The sequence below is a fragment of the Haliotis asinina genome, chromosome 7 (genome assembly GCF_037392515.1).
Source record: "Haliotis asinina isolate JCU_RB_2024 chromosome 7, JCU_Hal_asi_v2, whole genome shotgun sequence".
Taxonomy (NCBI): Eukaryota; Metazoa; Mollusca; class Gastropoda; order Lepetellida; family Haliotidae; genus Haliotis; species Haliotis asinina.
The window spans coordinates 19961008-19979076 of NC_090286.1; the positions used below are offsets into that span (position 1 = coordinate 19961008).

At 38.8% G+C, this 18069-nt stretch overlaps 1 protein-coding gene across 1 annotated transcript in view; it reads left to right on the forward strand.

Moving 5' to 3' along the window:
• The first annotated feature begins 572 nt into the window (after positions 1-572).
• Positions 573-18069, forward strand: part of LOC137291908 (regulator of G-protein signaling 22-like) — a 98219-nt gene continuing 80722 nt past the window's right edge. Inside the window, exons 1-2 of the mRNA XM_067823467.1 lie at positions 573-603; positions 1912-1940. Coding sequence (XP_067679568.1) covers positions 573-603; positions 1912-1940 — 60 coding nt within the window. The remainder of the gene's footprint in view (positions 604-1911; positions 1941-18069) is intronic.

An 18069-nucleotide genomic window follows, 5' to 3' on the forward strand; every position in this document is an offset into this window, starting at 1 on the left:
CATTATAAATTATAAATAGTGTTATATACTGAGTCAAAAAAGATACTTCACATTCTTTCTTCAGGGCACTATAAAAGAACAAGAGATGGTAAGATGGTTAAATTGTTATTACTTCATTGCTGAGATCTGTATGATGTACTCAATACACTGACAGTGCCACAATCAGTTCCATTAGGCTACACCACCATTCCAAAACATGGGTATACAGAATGTCAATTGACAAGAATAAAAATTAGAAATTTCTCAGTTCAATATTGTGTATGGCCGCCCCGCGCATTCACCAATGCCAAGCACCGTCTCCTCATCGACTGCCTGATGCTTGTGAACACATGGTTGGGGATTCTGTGCCATTGCTCTTGCAAGGCAGTGCAAAGTTCCTGCAAATTCTGAGGTTGGTTCCTAAGACCACGAAGCCTTTTCCCAAATGCATCCCACACATGCTTTATTGGATTAAGGTCAGGGGACCTCAATGGCCAGTCCATGAAATTGATTCCAGCATTTTGAAGGAAATTTCATGTCAACATCACGGTATGCGGACGAGCATTATCATGCTGGAACTGTAGACCAGGGCCATGAACCGCCATGAAAGGAACAATTTCAGGGGTGAGCACCTGGTCGCGGTAAGCCGCAGCTGTGTGGTTTCCAGAAGTCGGGAACAGTTGTTCCCACAGAAAGCACCCCACACCATGCAACTTTCACCCCCAAATCTGTCGACTTCCTGTACACAACATTGGGCATACCGTTCACAACGTCATCTCCAGAATCTATGCCTGCTGTCCACGAAATCAGAGGATAAACCTAGATTGATCACTAAAGATGACTTGATTCCAGTCTCTCTAGGTCCATCGGAGGTGACGCTGGGCCCACAGTAAACGTTGACGTTGATGAAACGGCGTCAATATTGGCCCATGATACGGTCGTCGACAATGCAGACTGGCAGCCCGCAACCGATTTTGAATGGTCTGTGAGGACAGTCTACCTCTAAACATCTCAGCCCTGGTTCATGTAGCCGGCAGAAATCTGTCATGTAGGTGACGTAGGACGATTTGACGGTCTTCTGCTTTTGACGTCACATAAAGACGATGCAACCTTGGGCGATTAGAAGTGGTGCCAGTTTGTTGTAGATGACCTCTCAAGTCATACACAGTATGACGGCTGCATCCCATTGCTCTTGCAATGTCAATAACTGATATTCCCGCTTGCAACATGCCAAGGTTCACATTGCACATTTGACAAATTATTCATTTCTTTTAAAACTTACATTTTGTGAAGTTTCTTTTTTGACTCAGTATATTTCCCCTTAAATTATTAATGCAAACAGTGTGATCAAACAGTGTGATGCCAGACGAAAAGTTAGTGTTGATTAAGACATTTTCGTATTTCAACTGACCCAGGTTTATTACTTATGAAAAGTCTATAACCCCATAAACTAAAATGTGGTTTTATATGGGTCTGTTGACAAATATCAAAGCATAAGCAGAGATGAGAAACAGGTAAATATCGCTATCTTTGTTCTATGTGTCTGAAAGTTTTAAACCCAAGTTACTTATGTGTTTAGCAATAAGGTGTGTTAGGGTGACCCAGCAGTGACTATCAGTGATCATGCAGACTGGTCCACGGTGATTCCTGTTGTACATTGTTCCGCCTGTGTACTATGTCCAGTACGAGCATCACACATCAATTCACAAAGTTGTGCACAACCCTCTTATAAAACCACTGAACCATCCTCAGCTGCTGTGGCATGCTGATGTGCCACACCCATGTAAGAACATGTTGACCAGGGTCCACTGACGGTCACTTATATGATCAGTCAAGGCTTTCCTATCTTTTTGATGCTGTGATGTGACTGTAATGACTGAATAGTGTGTCCTTCCCTGCATCTAAGTGATGTTGATTTGCTTTCTCTTACAGAGCCAGCAGAAGTTGATGTCGATGATGTGGTGAGTTCACTTTGATGCACAAGACCCTGCTGCAGAGGAGATATACAATACACTTCCTCAAAACTCACATCCAATACACTGACCCGTGAAGGTCTGGGTTAGAATTGATCTTCAGAAAGCCATCCTTGCTGTAACAGACAACTAAAAGGATTGGGTGGTGACTTGGTTGACACATGTCATTGTATTCCGGTTGCATAGATCAATGCTCATGATGTTGATCACTGGTTTGTCTGGTCCAGACTTGGTTATTTTACAACTGCTACTGCATAGCTGTAATATTGCTGAGTGTAGCGTAAAACAAAACTCAAACTCGTTCAGTCAATCACAACCAGACACAGGTGACACACAATACAGATGACACACTACTGATGACACACACTACAGATGAGACAAGCTCCAATGACACACAGTAAAGATGACAAGCTTGAGATACATACTGCATATGACACACACTACTGATGACACGCTCTACAGATGTCACACACTACAGATGACACACTACTGATGGCACACTCTACAGATGTCACACACTACAGATGGCACACACTACAAATTGTCCTTTTGGAATGGTTTGAGCCCACATATATATACACATATACACTGGGCTGTTCATGCATACACTGGTGTTGACTGAAACTTGTCTCAAACATTTAATTATAGTCAAAAGGAATGCACAAATAGTCAGAAAGAATCAATGCATTATAACTTGTGGTGCAAATATGGATGTGTATTGTCATTACACAATGTATCACACACACAAGCACAGGTCTAGGGAAACAGTCAGGACACACGTGACAGAAGTACCTGAGATACCCATGCCAGGGCACTTCCTACATCCAGGCACTGTTGTGTGTGGTTCTGTGTTAAGAGGATGGACAATGCCAGCCTGTATGAAGCACATAGAGGGTTTCCAAGTGAGTCATGAAGACTGATCCTGGATAACTCTATCCTATGAATGAACATAACTTGAACCTTTTTTTAAAGTTAGGAAATAATTCAGAAACAATAGAGAATAATGAATGATAGTTTGTGAAGACATGAATTGATGTGCATCAGTAGTTGAACATAGTCTGAGGTTATGACAGGATTACTCACATCATATGTCTGTACCCAGAACAGCAGTTGTCTGGGCTGAAACAAACTGCACTGTCAGCTTGCTATGTTAAAACACATTATGTCAGATCATTATGCAAAGTCACCTGTTACTAACATGGGAAATCATGAACATTTTGTCCAATTTACCATTTTCAGACAGATTACACCTTAAGCTCTGTATCAGAACTCATGGCTACTTTGTACTGTTTAGGTATGTTTTCCAGATCATTAGACAATATGTATATTTCTGGGCCCTGTCATAGTTTTCAGACTGTCCTTGAGTTTAGATTGTATTGAAGACTGATAGATATTTTCAACCTAAGGAGTTTTGCCATGCAAATATTTCAGATAATTTGTTCATGTGAATAGACCAGAGAGTTATATGATCCACCTTGTTTAATTACTGAATTGTACCCTTTCAATGTGGTATTTCATGAACAACTCAACAAGACCCAAGTATTATGCCTGTGGATTTTATCCCCCTTTCAATACAGGCTTTTACAAAACCCTTGATTAATATTGGCTTTCTAGTAGTTAATTATTTGTTCATCCTACCTCCCACCCACACTTATATCTGGCTGTGTTTCAGTCCAATGTCCCAGTGCTATTGTGTGGAGGTCAATGTTATCAGGTGTCCCTATGGTTCACTGGACAGTTCAGAAGGCAGAACGGTCACTTGTCTCATGGGAGCTACTCCCTGATGTTGGGGATCATGTTCTTGCTTCACACACTACAACTTAATTTGTTATGACAATGTTAATATGGTCACCTAGCTTGTTCTTATTGAGGGTATGTTTTGCCTCTGCTTGCGGTAGCAATACTGACTGATCTCTTTACCAAGCGTGTGGTAGCTATACTGACTGATCTCTTTACCAATGTTGATCCCCTGTGTTGAAGTCTACAGAATGGAGCCAGTGGACCATGAGGGTTCTACACTTCCAGTCGTGGTTCTGGTCATGTACATGAATGTCGTTTATTCTATACATTTGCTGCAATGGCGGCAGTTCAACTCCGAGGCATATCTGTGATAGCCCACTGAGTTGTACATTGTTCTGGTGATCTCTTATTTCTCTCTGCACTGTTTTATCAGTCACCAGGACTGAGGTGTAATACCCAATATTGTTGACAAGACACGCTGTGTGGTGGGAGATACGAGGTTATACTTACTTATAACAGTTGATCACCGTTTAACGGGCTTCCGTGTTGCCCAGCAAACCTCTGTCCAATATGTGGGATATCTTTAAAGAAGATAACTGATTATAATTTTCATAGCAGATTACAAAACTGAATTTTTTTAGACTGAATGAAGCATTAAACAACAATATGTGAAAAATATAATATTTTTTCTGGAAACAATAACAAACAGAAGATTACTGAAATGACACTTATTGTTACTAACAATTCTGATTCTGATATATTCCTGTGATATAATATCAGACATACATACTTTGGGAGAAGATTGGTGATAATAACATACTTTGGGAGAAGGTTGGTGACAATAACATACTTTGGAGGAAGGTTGGTGACAATAGCATACTTTGGAGGAAGGTTGGTGACAATAACATACTTTGAGAGAAGGTTGGGGACAATAACATACTTTGGGAGAAGGTTGGTGATAATAACATACTTTGGGAGAAGGTTGGTGACAAAAACATACTTTGGGAAAGGCTGGTGATAATAACATACTTTGGAGGAAGGTTGGTGACAATAACATGCTTTGGGAGAAGGTTGGTGACAATAACATACTTTGGGAGAAGGTTTGTGACAATAACATACTTTGGGAGAAGGTTGGTGACAAAAACATACTTTGGGAGAAGGTTGGTGATAATAACATACTTTGGGAGAAGGTTGGTGATAATAACATACTTTGGGAGAAGGTTGGTGATAATAACATACTTTGGGAGAAGGTTTCTGATAATAACATACTTTGGGAGAAGGTTTCTGATAATAACATACTTTGGAGGAAGGATACTTCAGTGGGAGCCTCCATGTTCTGGAATGCCAATGTTGTCATCATGTTGGATTGGCTTCAAAAAGACCAAACATTTAACAGGACATAATGCATTGCCCTCTTGAGAATATTTAGATATTTATAGGATGAAATTCCATTAAGGTGAGGTGTGAAGCATGAAGTGTGAGGTGAGGTGAGGTGAGGTGAGGTGAGGTGAGGTGAGGTGAGGTGAGGTGAGATTTAAGAAAACAAAGCAAATCATCAGCTGTGAGACATTTAAATAGTTAAATACAACACATGAGAACAACATATATGTTTTTGACAGTTAAAAATAATTAATCTGATAATATCTGATATTCTGTGAACATCTTTTATTTGTACTGGCTATTTTGCTGGCCTGATTTACAATTCTCCTTAGTTATTCTTACTTTGGGTGGACAGAGATTTACACCATGTGTGAATAAAAAAAGTTAAATGCTTTGGATAAAACAGATGTTTCAGCCTGAAATACACATAATCATTATCAAAGTAAAGTTATTATAAGTATATATATAAGTATATATGGGGACAGCTGGCTGAATTTAGAATCAATCACAATTCCAAAATATTTAAACAGGGTGCAGATAGTCTGTAATCAGAACTAACCATTGTCTGACTTCCATTTTGCTGGAGCTGTGATGGCTGAGAGAGTAAAGACGGCTGACTCTGTGTGCTGTTTATTAGGTGCCAGATTCTTAGAGTATAGGTTCTAGTCCTGAAAGCACTAGAACATGTACTTCACTGTAAATCCCAACTATAATATGTCTCACATTGGTCTGAAATCTGGAAATTCACCAAAAAGGTGTGCTCTCTTGTCAGGATATTGCACCAGTGTGCAAGTCAGTCATTGCCATAGTTACAATCCACAAATATACCTTTGAACTCAGTAAGCTCCCACTTTTTTCCCCTTTGATCTGGTTCCCTCAGACTTCCACCTGGTCACACTGAAAGAGAGCTAACCAGAACCCATATTGATTGATTGATGATATTTCAGAAGCTGCAGAGAGCTTTGTTAGGACCAAGGTAGCACTTCAGCAAAACTTCAATAAAATCAGTCCAGCATTATTAGCAACAGTGCATTGATGTGGGAATGGATTACGTGGAAAAGTATATCATATGCGTCATTTGTATCTATAAAATGGTACATCTGTTATTAGGGTGGAAGATTCGGCTATATAATTTCCTCCCCAGGGAGACAGAGAATTAAGTGGCTTGATGAGAACACTGTTTTCTTTCCATTATTGATGTTTTGCCCAGCAATTACAGTAATGCGAGTAATTAGCTAAACAAGTAGCTCTCATGAACATTGTATGGGTAAATGACATTATCCGGATACGGTAATCAATAAGGTCTGTGTTGGTCAAACACCAAGTCGCAGGCCACTGTTGCCATGAAGCTGGCACCAAACATGGAGGAGGACAACCTTCAAGGGTCCTTGTTGAGAGGACAAATTGGCATAGATTAATTGGGGGTATTTGTGGATTCAGAAAGGCAGGTGACCATGGTAGCAGGTGGTTTTTGTTCATTATTGATCCAAGGAATTAAATAAAGTAGTGCTCTAGTCTCTATGATGTACAGGCAGACCTTTAGTGAACTTCATCTTCCCCTCTATCTGCCAGTCAAAGCGATACTAGTTCATTTAGGTATGATTTAGATTCACAGGAATCTCAGTTTCACAGTTACACAAACAGATGGATATCAGTCAAGGGTGTGATTTTGATGGGTGAGGGTGATTTTGATTTATACATGGTTTGTGCCTTTTCTGTTACTATTGAAAAACTTATTCAGTTACCAAGTCACCGGTTGACATAAAGCTGCTCTTATAAGTCTAACCATTATGCTTAATTGTATTCCAAACATTTAGTGGTAAACATGTAAGTATAAACCGAACTATTGCAATGATATATTTGTCAAATTTTCATATGTTCACATAAACTGATCTTTATACCCACATCTTTGTCAAAAAGCACTGCTGTATGTATGAATTAGTCATTCAGAATTACACAAATATATTATGTCAGAGAAGCATCATCAGTTTGTCCAAGTTGAAACTGATCCTTGTCATCCAGGTGAAAGTGTGCTGGACTTAAATATCTCAGAGTTAACACTGCCAAGTTTCACCTCTACTCTGTCCTATAGTTCTTTGTCATAGCAACACAGTTGCTTCATCAAATCTAGGGTTACATTTTAATTATTCATCAACAAGTAAACAGATTGTTCTTAAGTTACACTGGTAGCATTCGGTTTGAGAAATGTTAAGGTGGAAGTTATTGGTTGTTCTGGAACAGAACAGAAAGTAGTCCTTTGATAGCAAAGATTGATAACTGTAACTTGATCCGGACCAAATCTATGGATTGTTGGTGGAGTGACTTTGAAAGGACTTTAGTGACCAGTTCTAGTCAGGGGTACTACTTTTACATTGCTTTGTGAGCCATAATGTCCATCACTTCATTCATTTCTGACAAATGTAAATATACATACATATTTTACTCTTCCATGTTGATAATATTTCTGAATAAATTGAAAACTTATCAAAGTTAATTTCTCATTTTGCATGATATTGACCATGAATATGTGTGTATTTGTATATTTTCAGCAATAAGACACAAGCAGACTTCAACTACACATTGTTTTTAAGTGTTGAGGGACCCATAAAGGTCCCGGGGTAGAATAGGCCTTCAGCAACCCATGTCTGCCATAAAAGGCTGTGCTTGTCGTAAGAGGTGACTAATGGGATGGGGTGGTCAGGCTCACTGACTTGGTTGACACATATCATCGGTTCCCATTTGCACAGATTGATGCTCATGCTGTTGATCACTGGATTGTCTGGTCCAGACTCGATTATTTAAAGACCACCGCCATAAAGCTGGAATATTGCTGAGTGCGTCGTAAAACTAAACTCACTCACTCACTAAGTGTTGACGATATTATGCCTGTAGATAGTCAATAGAATCAATACTACATATAGTACCTTTGTGTTTAATAAGAAACTTGGCAGTTAATTAGGAAGTCACTCGACTATATTGACCCCAGCGTCGCTGTGTATAGACATCTGATAACAAGTTGAGAATAGTTCCATTCCTAGGTACATCCTTCACAACATCAATAAGTGACATATACCTGTTCCGTTATTGTATTGAAGCTGATTGAAGCAGGACACATCAAATAGATTTTATGTTGGATCTGTCAAACAATAGATAAGTGTAATCCAGGCAGCTAGTACTGTTAGGTATTGTCTACCTGGCTTGCCGGGAATGCAAGATTGTGTAGCACGTTCACATATATGCTGGGGATTAGTGACTCAAGTTGTAGGACGGTGGAATATGCTCCCGGTGTTGGGATTAGCTGCTGGCAAGAATGAGTTAATGTTTTTTCCTGTGGTTCATTGATTCTGTCTTAATGTTTTGTAGTGTATAAGGTAGGACTTAGTTGGGCATTCCTCTCCACAGTTTGTTGACTCAGTGGCTGAAATAAAAACACAGATACCATTTTTGTCATGTACTTCTGAGTAGAATTGAATGTTGGGTAAAATATCGAGAAATTAAAAATATACCTAATTGGTTTTATTTTGTAATTACAAAAACTGTCAACTGACTGAAGATAATTGTTAACATTGGTTTTGTTGTTTTGGGATTTAGCTATTTAGCAATTGGTTTCATTCTTTAAGTTTAGTTCTACTATCAAGTTTCACATCTCGTGGTTAGAACAATGATGTATACAATTTTCATTCAGAAGGTAAATAACCTAATTATTCAATCTTATGATGCAGTGTCAGTAATGCCAAAGAACTCCAAACCTATCACATTTCCTCTAAAAACAATCTTATCAACTGCATTTTTCTAAACTCTTTCATTCATTTGTTTGGTTCGTTTATAGTGAATCTGAAATTACAAGTAGGTCAGTCATACTTTAGTGGGAGAATAAACCCATTTGATGAGGGAAACAGGCACTGCAAGCCATGGTCACAGTCCTTATACAACGCAGAATTATGTCCCTTTAAAGTTTAAGGCCATGTTAAGTGATATGGTTTACTGGTTTTGTGGGGGTTCATTTAATCAACAGCGCAAGGTGTTTATTCATAGCCATGTACGGATTGTGAGGGAAATGACACTCATGGATGATATTAAATAACAATGTTTATCAAAAGTACCTGGTTCAACATATACCAATGCCAATTTATGATTAAAGGGATTAGAGCTTGTAGCCTGAACACATGACTATTGATGTAGCACATTAAATTTACATGGATATCAGATACACGGAGACTGTAATACAAGCTGAATGTAAATATAGTTTATGTGACAAGCACATTGTCCTTCACAGTTATGTCTTTTTCTTTTATTCACCATATCTGTTTGTAAACTGTGGAGCATGTGGTTGACAATATAAAGTAACCAGTATTACTAGCTATATAGTTTATATGTGACGATATGTGCAATATGAAAAATGGAGTTGAAAGTACTGTGCTGCTGGTTGCTTTGCACATCTACTTAGTGGAGTATGTTTGATGAAAAAAGTACACTCAGGGAATAAAAAAAACTACTCTGAAAAGTTTTGATCGCTTTCCAAAGTTGATGGTGTTGGATCTTAAGTCAAACTTTTAATCATTTGTGTCTTTTTCAAATAATGAATGAAACATGTATTCCTTTTCTGTCATATCCATGTATCTGGGGACTGAACACACATCAAAATATGAAAAACTGGTTTCTGGATGTTTCATTGATTATTTGGTCCACTGGTTTCATCTTGTATTTGTTGTGTTATACTAATATGCTCAAAACTAATTGTTCCCAGAAGAATTGTATATTTCAGTGAAATTAGTTGTGAAACAGCTTTTAACTCCTTCTTAGTAGATGTAAGCACAATAAGATATGTAGCACTAAAAAATATTACCTGTACTCCACATTCTGTTGAATAAAGGAACCAACTTACCTTAGAAAAACATGTACTTACAGTACAGTTGATGAATATTTCTGTTTATCCCATGCCATATCATATTGTTATTTTTTTGCATACTTACTTTAAATGTTTACCTAAAACGTAAAGAAACCATACTTAAGTAGTTTTGTTTGTTACATTATGCAGATATGCCTTTCAGTGTGGTAAATCACAAACTGTATACAATGATCACCCTTCCTGTTCAAATTCTCTCTGATATCCCGAACAATGTAAGGTTTGGCATTGTAAGTGCACTTTTATGTCCCCTGGAAGGTAGGTGTTGAAGTGTCGGCGTGAGACCGGAATACCCCAGTACGTCACACACTACATAGATCATGTATATTGCATTGTGGGAATCCAACTGTGTGCGCTTCCTGACTGAGTAGTGCTACATAATTCAGGTGGGGGTAGCGCTGAGCATCAGGTCCATGTTTATTGCTTCACCTCTCCTGTCGTGATTACACAAGCCACTAAGCCATGCACTGACAGTTTTTGTCTTTTCTGTGAAAAGTAATCAATCTTCTCTTTGAAGCAAGTTGCTGAAACCTGATCACTCGCCTATATGCCACTACTGAAGTTATTTCAAGCTTTGAATACATGGCACATTTTTATTTTGATAAATTGTGAGGTGCCAGGTAAACAAAGCTCAGCATATCAATTATTCTGAAGAAAGATTTATGTTGCCACTCACGTTCAATGCTAAAATGTGTTTATGGTGAAAAACACATAGGAGAAGTCGTCACATTCCTGATGACATCAGCCTTTCTGTTATCTTGGTATTCTTTCACCTGTTGAAAGAAGTAATGACATTACTTTGTGTTTGAACTGAAATTAAAGTGAAGATATATTGTAGCTCTGTAAATGTCATGCTAGGCGTGAACATCCTAAAATCATTTCAAATGTTGTGTTAGTGTTCAATATTTATGCAGAAAATACTAGTAGATAAATACAGGTACAAACTTATGTCAAGAGGCTGTCTTTGTTGCCTTTGTGAAACCGTGGACTGTGGCTGTTACATTGTTTCACCAAGGTATCTATGTAGGCGTGTGTGCTTGTTCATCTGTATTCAGTTAACCAAAACCTGTGTCAGAAGTTTGTAAGACTGATAATAAATATATGAAATATGGTAACTCGGTGAAACCAACTCTATTTATGATGGTGTGACTTGATCATGATCTCACAACCAAGATATTGGGCTTTCCATGACCTGGTATTCAGGATCTGTGGATGGCATGACCTGACCACAATCTCACAACCAAGATATTGGCCTCTCCATGACCTGGACGTCAGGATCTGTGGATGGTATGACCTGACCACGATCTCACAACCAAGATATTGGCCTCTCCATGACCTGGACATCAGGATCTGTGGACGGTATGACCTGACCACGATCTCACAACCAAGATATTGGCCTCTCCATGACCTGGATGTCAGGATCTGTGGATGGTATGACCTGACCACGATCTCACAACCAAGATATTGGCCTCTCCATGACCTGGACTTCAGGATCTGTGGATGGTGTGACCTGACCACGATCATGCTGTCTGTTAGAGACAGTATCAGCCAAGAAGATAGTGTGCAGCATGCAATGAAGGGTGTGCTAACTTTGCATGATGAAACACATTTATCCATCACTGAGGTGTCATCACCATTACCTGTGATGATGTCTGCTTATCAGATCCTTGTGCAAGGTGCCTCAGTGGATGAACACTGCAACAGATTCAAGACAGTCAGACAGCCAGCAGAACTGTGGTTACACTTTTATCATCACCATTTAAGACTGATGTAGAATGGGATGCAAAGTAGTCTCCCAAGCTGAATGAATAAATCTGTGCGGTTGTGAGTGTATGTGGAAACACGCCCAGAGATTTACAGCAGTGTATAGTTACATAAATGAAGATATAAAAGGCAACACAGATTTTCCTCCTTCATGTTCCCACAGTCAGCTGTACACATCTCTCCATGATCTACCAGTGATTCAGTTATAGAACAGAAATGATTGTTGATGGTCTGAACAAAATATGGAAGGTAAATTTGTGTTGTGTCATTATTTTGTGGATTTCTTTCTATATATAGATGTTTCATTCACTTAGAAACAATCACTGATGTTTTGATCGTTGCATTTGTAAAATGTGTCACTAACTTATATAACTCTCACTCAAACTTTATATCAAGCACAAGCCATGATCCTAGAATCTGAGTGACTAATTATAGCCTGAGTGAGACTGCAATGGAAATGTATGATGTTCTAAAACATTTTCCAGTACTATATCCATTCCATGACAATATGACAAAGGCATGAGTTTTGCATGATTAAAGAACTCTGCATTAATACATCAGTTACAATCAATACTTTATCAGTGCGTGAAAAGTTGTCATATCAAGTTCAGTTATTGTAACAACTAAGACATATTAGATTGTACTATATTACACATTTTTGTGTGTTCTATGCCTGTGTTCTGACATACATAAATTATTGGGTACCTTGTGGACCGTGGTTAAGGAATTTAACATTACCTGTATAGAAGAGATAATGATCTGAAGCACCAACTCAGCCAAAAGCATTCAAATCACAAAGGGGATTACTCAGTAAGCTCTCCTTCATGAGCCAGTCACTTGAACAGTGCCATTTGAATAAATGAATGATGCTGTGTAATTACTGAAATCCCACCCTGGATTAGGAAGGAGCTGACAAGGTGTGCGCCACTAATCCCAACCACTGTCACTGCTGCAGATCACTATCAAGTTGAGTAGAGCAGCTTGTGTTCTGATGGAGGGGAATGGCTGCCACAGACTGGGGTTGATATAGCAGGGTGTAGAGCAGCTTGTGTTTTGATGGTGGGGAATGGCTGCCACACACGGGGGTGGCCATAGCAAGGTGTAGAGCAGCTTGTGTTCTGATGGTGGGGAATGGCTCCCACAGACGGGGGTGACCATAGCAGGGTGTAGAGCAGCTTGTGTTCTGATGGTGGGGAATGGCTCCCACAGACGGGGGTGGCCATTGCAAGGTGTAGAGCAGCATGTGTTCTGATGGTGGGGAATGGCTGTCACAGATGGGGGTGGATATAGCAGGGTGTAGAGCAGCTTGTGTTCTGATGGTGGCGGAAGGCTCCCACAGACGGGGATGGATATAGCAGGGTGTAGAGCAGCTTGTGTTCTGATGGTGGGGAATAGCTGCCACAGATGGAACTGGCCATTGCAAGGTGTAGAGCAGCTTGTGTTCTGATGGTGGGGAATGGCTGCCACAGACAGGGGTGGCTATTGCAAGGTGTAGAGCAGCTTGTGTTCTGATGGTGGGGAATGGCTGCCACAGACGGAAGTGGCCATAGCAAAGTGTACTCCACTAATAATCACTGCTGCAGATGACTATATGGCTGAGTAGAGCAGCTTGTGTTCTGATGGTGGGCAATGGCTACAACCTACCAAGAGTGTTACTGTTTGGCTGTGAAACACATAAATATTTTACACTACACACTCCCTGTGTCTCCCTGTTCTTAAATTCAGAGTATAACATATTCAAGATCTGTATAACAAAAATAGATAGCGTGCATAACATGCACCTTCATGTCTCAGATCATACATGAAGTCAATTTCTTGTAAAGTCAAGTAAAATATTTTTTTTTGTTTTCTGATCTAATAGTGGCCTCTTGTCCTGAAGCACTCGTAAAATCCTTTTGCAATACCCTGTAGCCAAGAGTAAAATATGACTGATACCTGGTGGCACCAAGTGTCAATGTTGTAGAAGGATCAGCTGGTCAATGTCTGACATACATTGTTACGACCTGCTGGACAAACTATCATCTGCAGGACATGAAGAAACAAGGTTCCTGCTATAACTTCTTTGCCAGGTTTGGTCCTGATTCCAACTAACACAACAGAACAAAATGTTACACAACCCTATACCTGCATTTAGTTGTATTTGTTTCACATTTTGATGAATTCTGTGAAACATAATGTTGTAAAATATCATATACTCAATATATGTAAATTATGAAAGGCACATTGTTTGTTTACATTAATGAAAGGAATAGGGCCTGTATTGTGTGGACCCACAATCTGGTCCCCAGCTCCAAATTGGTCACACAACAATCTGATTCAGTTAAAATCAGTTAATTCTGTCAGACTACCTGTATTTTGTCTGAGGTATAATAATTCTGAACAAGTATCATTGAAAAAGTTGAAATGTCTCACTCCATCATGAAATCATCTTCTCTGTCCCAATATAGCCCACTGAATATCAACACATCACCTAAACTCATCGTACAAAATATGAAGCACAAATTACTTGCATTAAAATGTAATACACACAGTGGCATGTTCAATTGTTCAAGTTTCAATCACTGCCAACATGGCTCATCCCTTCATAATCACTCCCAACCTGGCAACTGAACACTTTGTGCTCATCTAGCTTGCAGTACAACAAATAGCCAATATACAATGAGGTAGCCCCCCCTTTGTTGTCAGCTGGAATATGGGACATGGTGGGCGAGCTGGCTAAAGCACAAAGCTAGTGATCCAGTTAGGTTGAGGTGTCCGGATCAAGCCTGTGACTGGGTGTAAAACCTTGGAGTCATTTTTGTGTGCCAACTCTTTCAGTGTCAATGACAACCCCTAGTGTACAGTATATAACCCTGTGCACTTAAAAGAACCAATGAATCTGTTCATGTATGACCAGATGGTGGCTACATGAATACATGCAAACACCGAGTTGCGGGTACAGCAACATGCAGTAAACTTGGATAGAGTACTGTGACTATGTGTCCCAGTCCACCCAGCTGTGAATGGGTACATTGTTAGGATGAGAAAACTAGGCGTGCCTAGTAGCTCCAAGAGTTGTATACTCCCAAGGGGGTTGAGATTGATGACAACATGCTGTTAAGACTGACATCCAATGACTGAGGGGAAAAATACCAGCACCTTGAGCAAGCATTAGTTGCGTGGATATGTGTGCTATATAAGTATCTTAACATAATGTTGAATCAGTGGTATACAGGCATCAGAGGGTTGCTTTTCACTGACCAGTTCATGTAACATTGTATATAGTGAGTGAGTGAGTGAGTTTAGTTTTACGTCGCACTTAGCAATATTCCAGCTATATGGCGACGGTCTGTAAATAATCGAATCTGGACCAGACAATCCAGTGATCAACAACATGAGCATCGATCTGCGCAATGGGGACCCGATGACATGTGTCAACCAAGTCAGCTAGTCTGACCACCCGATCCCATTAGTCGCCTCTTACGACAAGCATAGTCACCTTTTATGGCAAGCATGGGTTGCTGAAGGCCTATTCTATCCCGGGACCTTCACGGGTCACATTGTATATATGTAAAGGATGTATATATAGGTTCACGAAAGTAAGGGCATGTGGTATTCTCTTCATCTTTAGAAAAAAAGATAAACAAAAGATGTAACAGATTCTCAGGTCCTACACTGGTGCTAACAAAACCCCAGCAGTGTGTTAGCTGCTCACAACAAAGCTGACAAGCACACACCTGCTGCCCTCAGACAGAGAAGTGTTGTATAATCTCTCACCGTCTGTGAGAAAGCACTGACACCATATATTCATATCTAACAGATGCCACAGATTGTGCACCAAAACAACTGTTGTCAGCTTCTCACATAAAACTCAATTTAAAATTCATAAAATAATCATTATTTCTCAAACTGGAAAAGATAATTTATACAGAACCCACATTTCTTGATTTATTTTTTTGTCTTTAGATGATTTATACTCAAATGTGGATGTTTTAAAAACTGAGGTGTGAATGAATAATTTAATGATTCTAGTTGAATAAAGTGATAAATGGATTATTTTCTTAATAATTAAAAACTTTAAATACAGACTTCTTTCCTGTAGAACAATCACATTTTGAACATGAGGAGAGGTTTTGTATTTGTTGGGGTTTTTTTATATGCTGTCATTAAAAAGCACTTAAACAAAATATAGAAATTTAAAATTGTACCCAATAATTACATTCAAGAATGAACAATGAAACTTGCAGACTGTTTGTCATTCTAATAACTTTGTTTCATTAATGAAGAGCTTTTAAGCATCTGTTAGTTTCCCCAAGTTACCCTGCCATGTGGGGACATTGATGAATGGGGTGTGAGTGATGCAGGTCCCTGCATTAGTGTTGGACAGGGGTAGACAACCTCACCACAGATGCTGACACCACTCACCTCAGCATCCCTCCCCAGTCAGGTCCTTCATGGACTGACAAGACAGTGACTGACAAGCACCAGTAAGGCAGGTATTATTAAAGACTCAACTGGTTCAGCGACCCAGAGTTAAGGTGAACAGATGTTTCCATGACAATTAACATTCATCACATTTTCATAATGACTCTCACAAATGGAGCTGAATATATGACTGTCAGCGATTTGAAAATTTATATAAAGTATGAGTTTTCATTACTGGTAAAATAAGCATAGGATGAAAGAATACAGTAATTAATTTTCTCTTGAAATATTTATTGGGGTTGTATCATGATTTAGTGAAAAGGTAGAGTATTGAGGATTATGGAGTAAAATCATTCACTGATAAGGTAGAATATTGAGGTGATGGAGTAAAATCATTCAGTGATAAGGTAGAATATTGAAGTGATGGAGTAAAATCATTCAGTGATAAGGTAGAATATTGAAGTGATGGAGTAAAATCATTCAGTGATAAGGTAGAACATTGAGGTGATGGAGTAAAATCATTCAGTGATAAGGCAGAATATTGAGGTGATGGAGTAAAATCATTCAGTGATAAGGTAGAATATTGAGGATTATGGAGTAAAATCATTCAGTGATAAGGTAGAATATTGAGGTGATGGAGTAAAATCATTCAGTGATAAGGTAGAATATTGAGGTGATGGAGTAAAATCATTCAGTGATAAGGTAGAACATTGAGGTGATGGAGTAAAATCATTCAGTGATAAGGTAGAATATTGAAGTGATGGAGTAAAATCATTCAGTGATAAGGTAGAATATTGAGGTGATGGAGTAAAATCATTCAGTGATAAGGCAGAATATTGAGGTGATGGTAAAATCATTCAGTGATAAGGCAGAATATTGAGGTGATGGAGTAAAATCATTCAGTGATAAGGCAGAATATTGAGGTGATAGAGTAAAATCATTCACTGATAAGGCAGAATATTGAGGTGATGGAGTAAAATCATTCACTGATAAGGCAGAATATTGAGGTGATGGAGTAAAATCATTCAGTGATAAGGCAGAATATTGAGGTGATGGAGTAAAATCATTCAGTGATAAGGTAGAATATTGAGGTGATGGAGTAAAATCATTCAGTGATAAGGTAGAATATTGAGGTGATGGAGTAAAATCATTCACTGATAAGGCAGAATATTGAGGTGATGGAGTAAAATCATTCAGTGATAAGGTAGAATATTGAGGTGATGGAGTAAAATCATTCAGTGATAAGGTAGAATATTGAGGTGATGGAGTAAAATCATTCACTGATAAGGCAGAATATTGAGGTGATGGAGTAAAATCATTCACTGATAAGGCAGAATATTGAGGTGATGGAGTAAAATCATTCAGTGATAAGGCAGAATATTGAGGTGATGGAGTAAAATCATTCAGTGATAAGGTAGAATATTGAGGTGATGGAGTAAAATCATTCACTGATAAGGCAGAATATTGAGGTGATGGAGTAAAATCATTCACTGATAAGGTAGAATATTGAGGTGATGGAGTAAAATCATTCAGTGATAAGGTAGAACATTGAGGTGATGGAGTAAAATCATTCACTGATAAGGCAGAATATTGAGGTGATGGAGTAAAATCATTCAGTGATAAGGTAGAACATTGAGGTGATAGAGTAAAATCATTCACTGATAAGGCAGAATATTGAGGTGATGGAGTAAAATCATTCACTGATAAGGCAGAATATTGAGGTGATGGAGTAAAATCATTCAGTGATAAGGCAGAATATTGAGGTGATGGAGTAAAATCATTCAGTGATAAGGTAGAATATTGAGGTGATGGAGTAAAATCATTCAGTGATAAGGTAGAATATTGAGGTGATGGAGTAAAATCATTCACTGATAAGGCAGAATATTGAGGTGATGGAGTAAAATCATTCAGTGATAAGGTAGA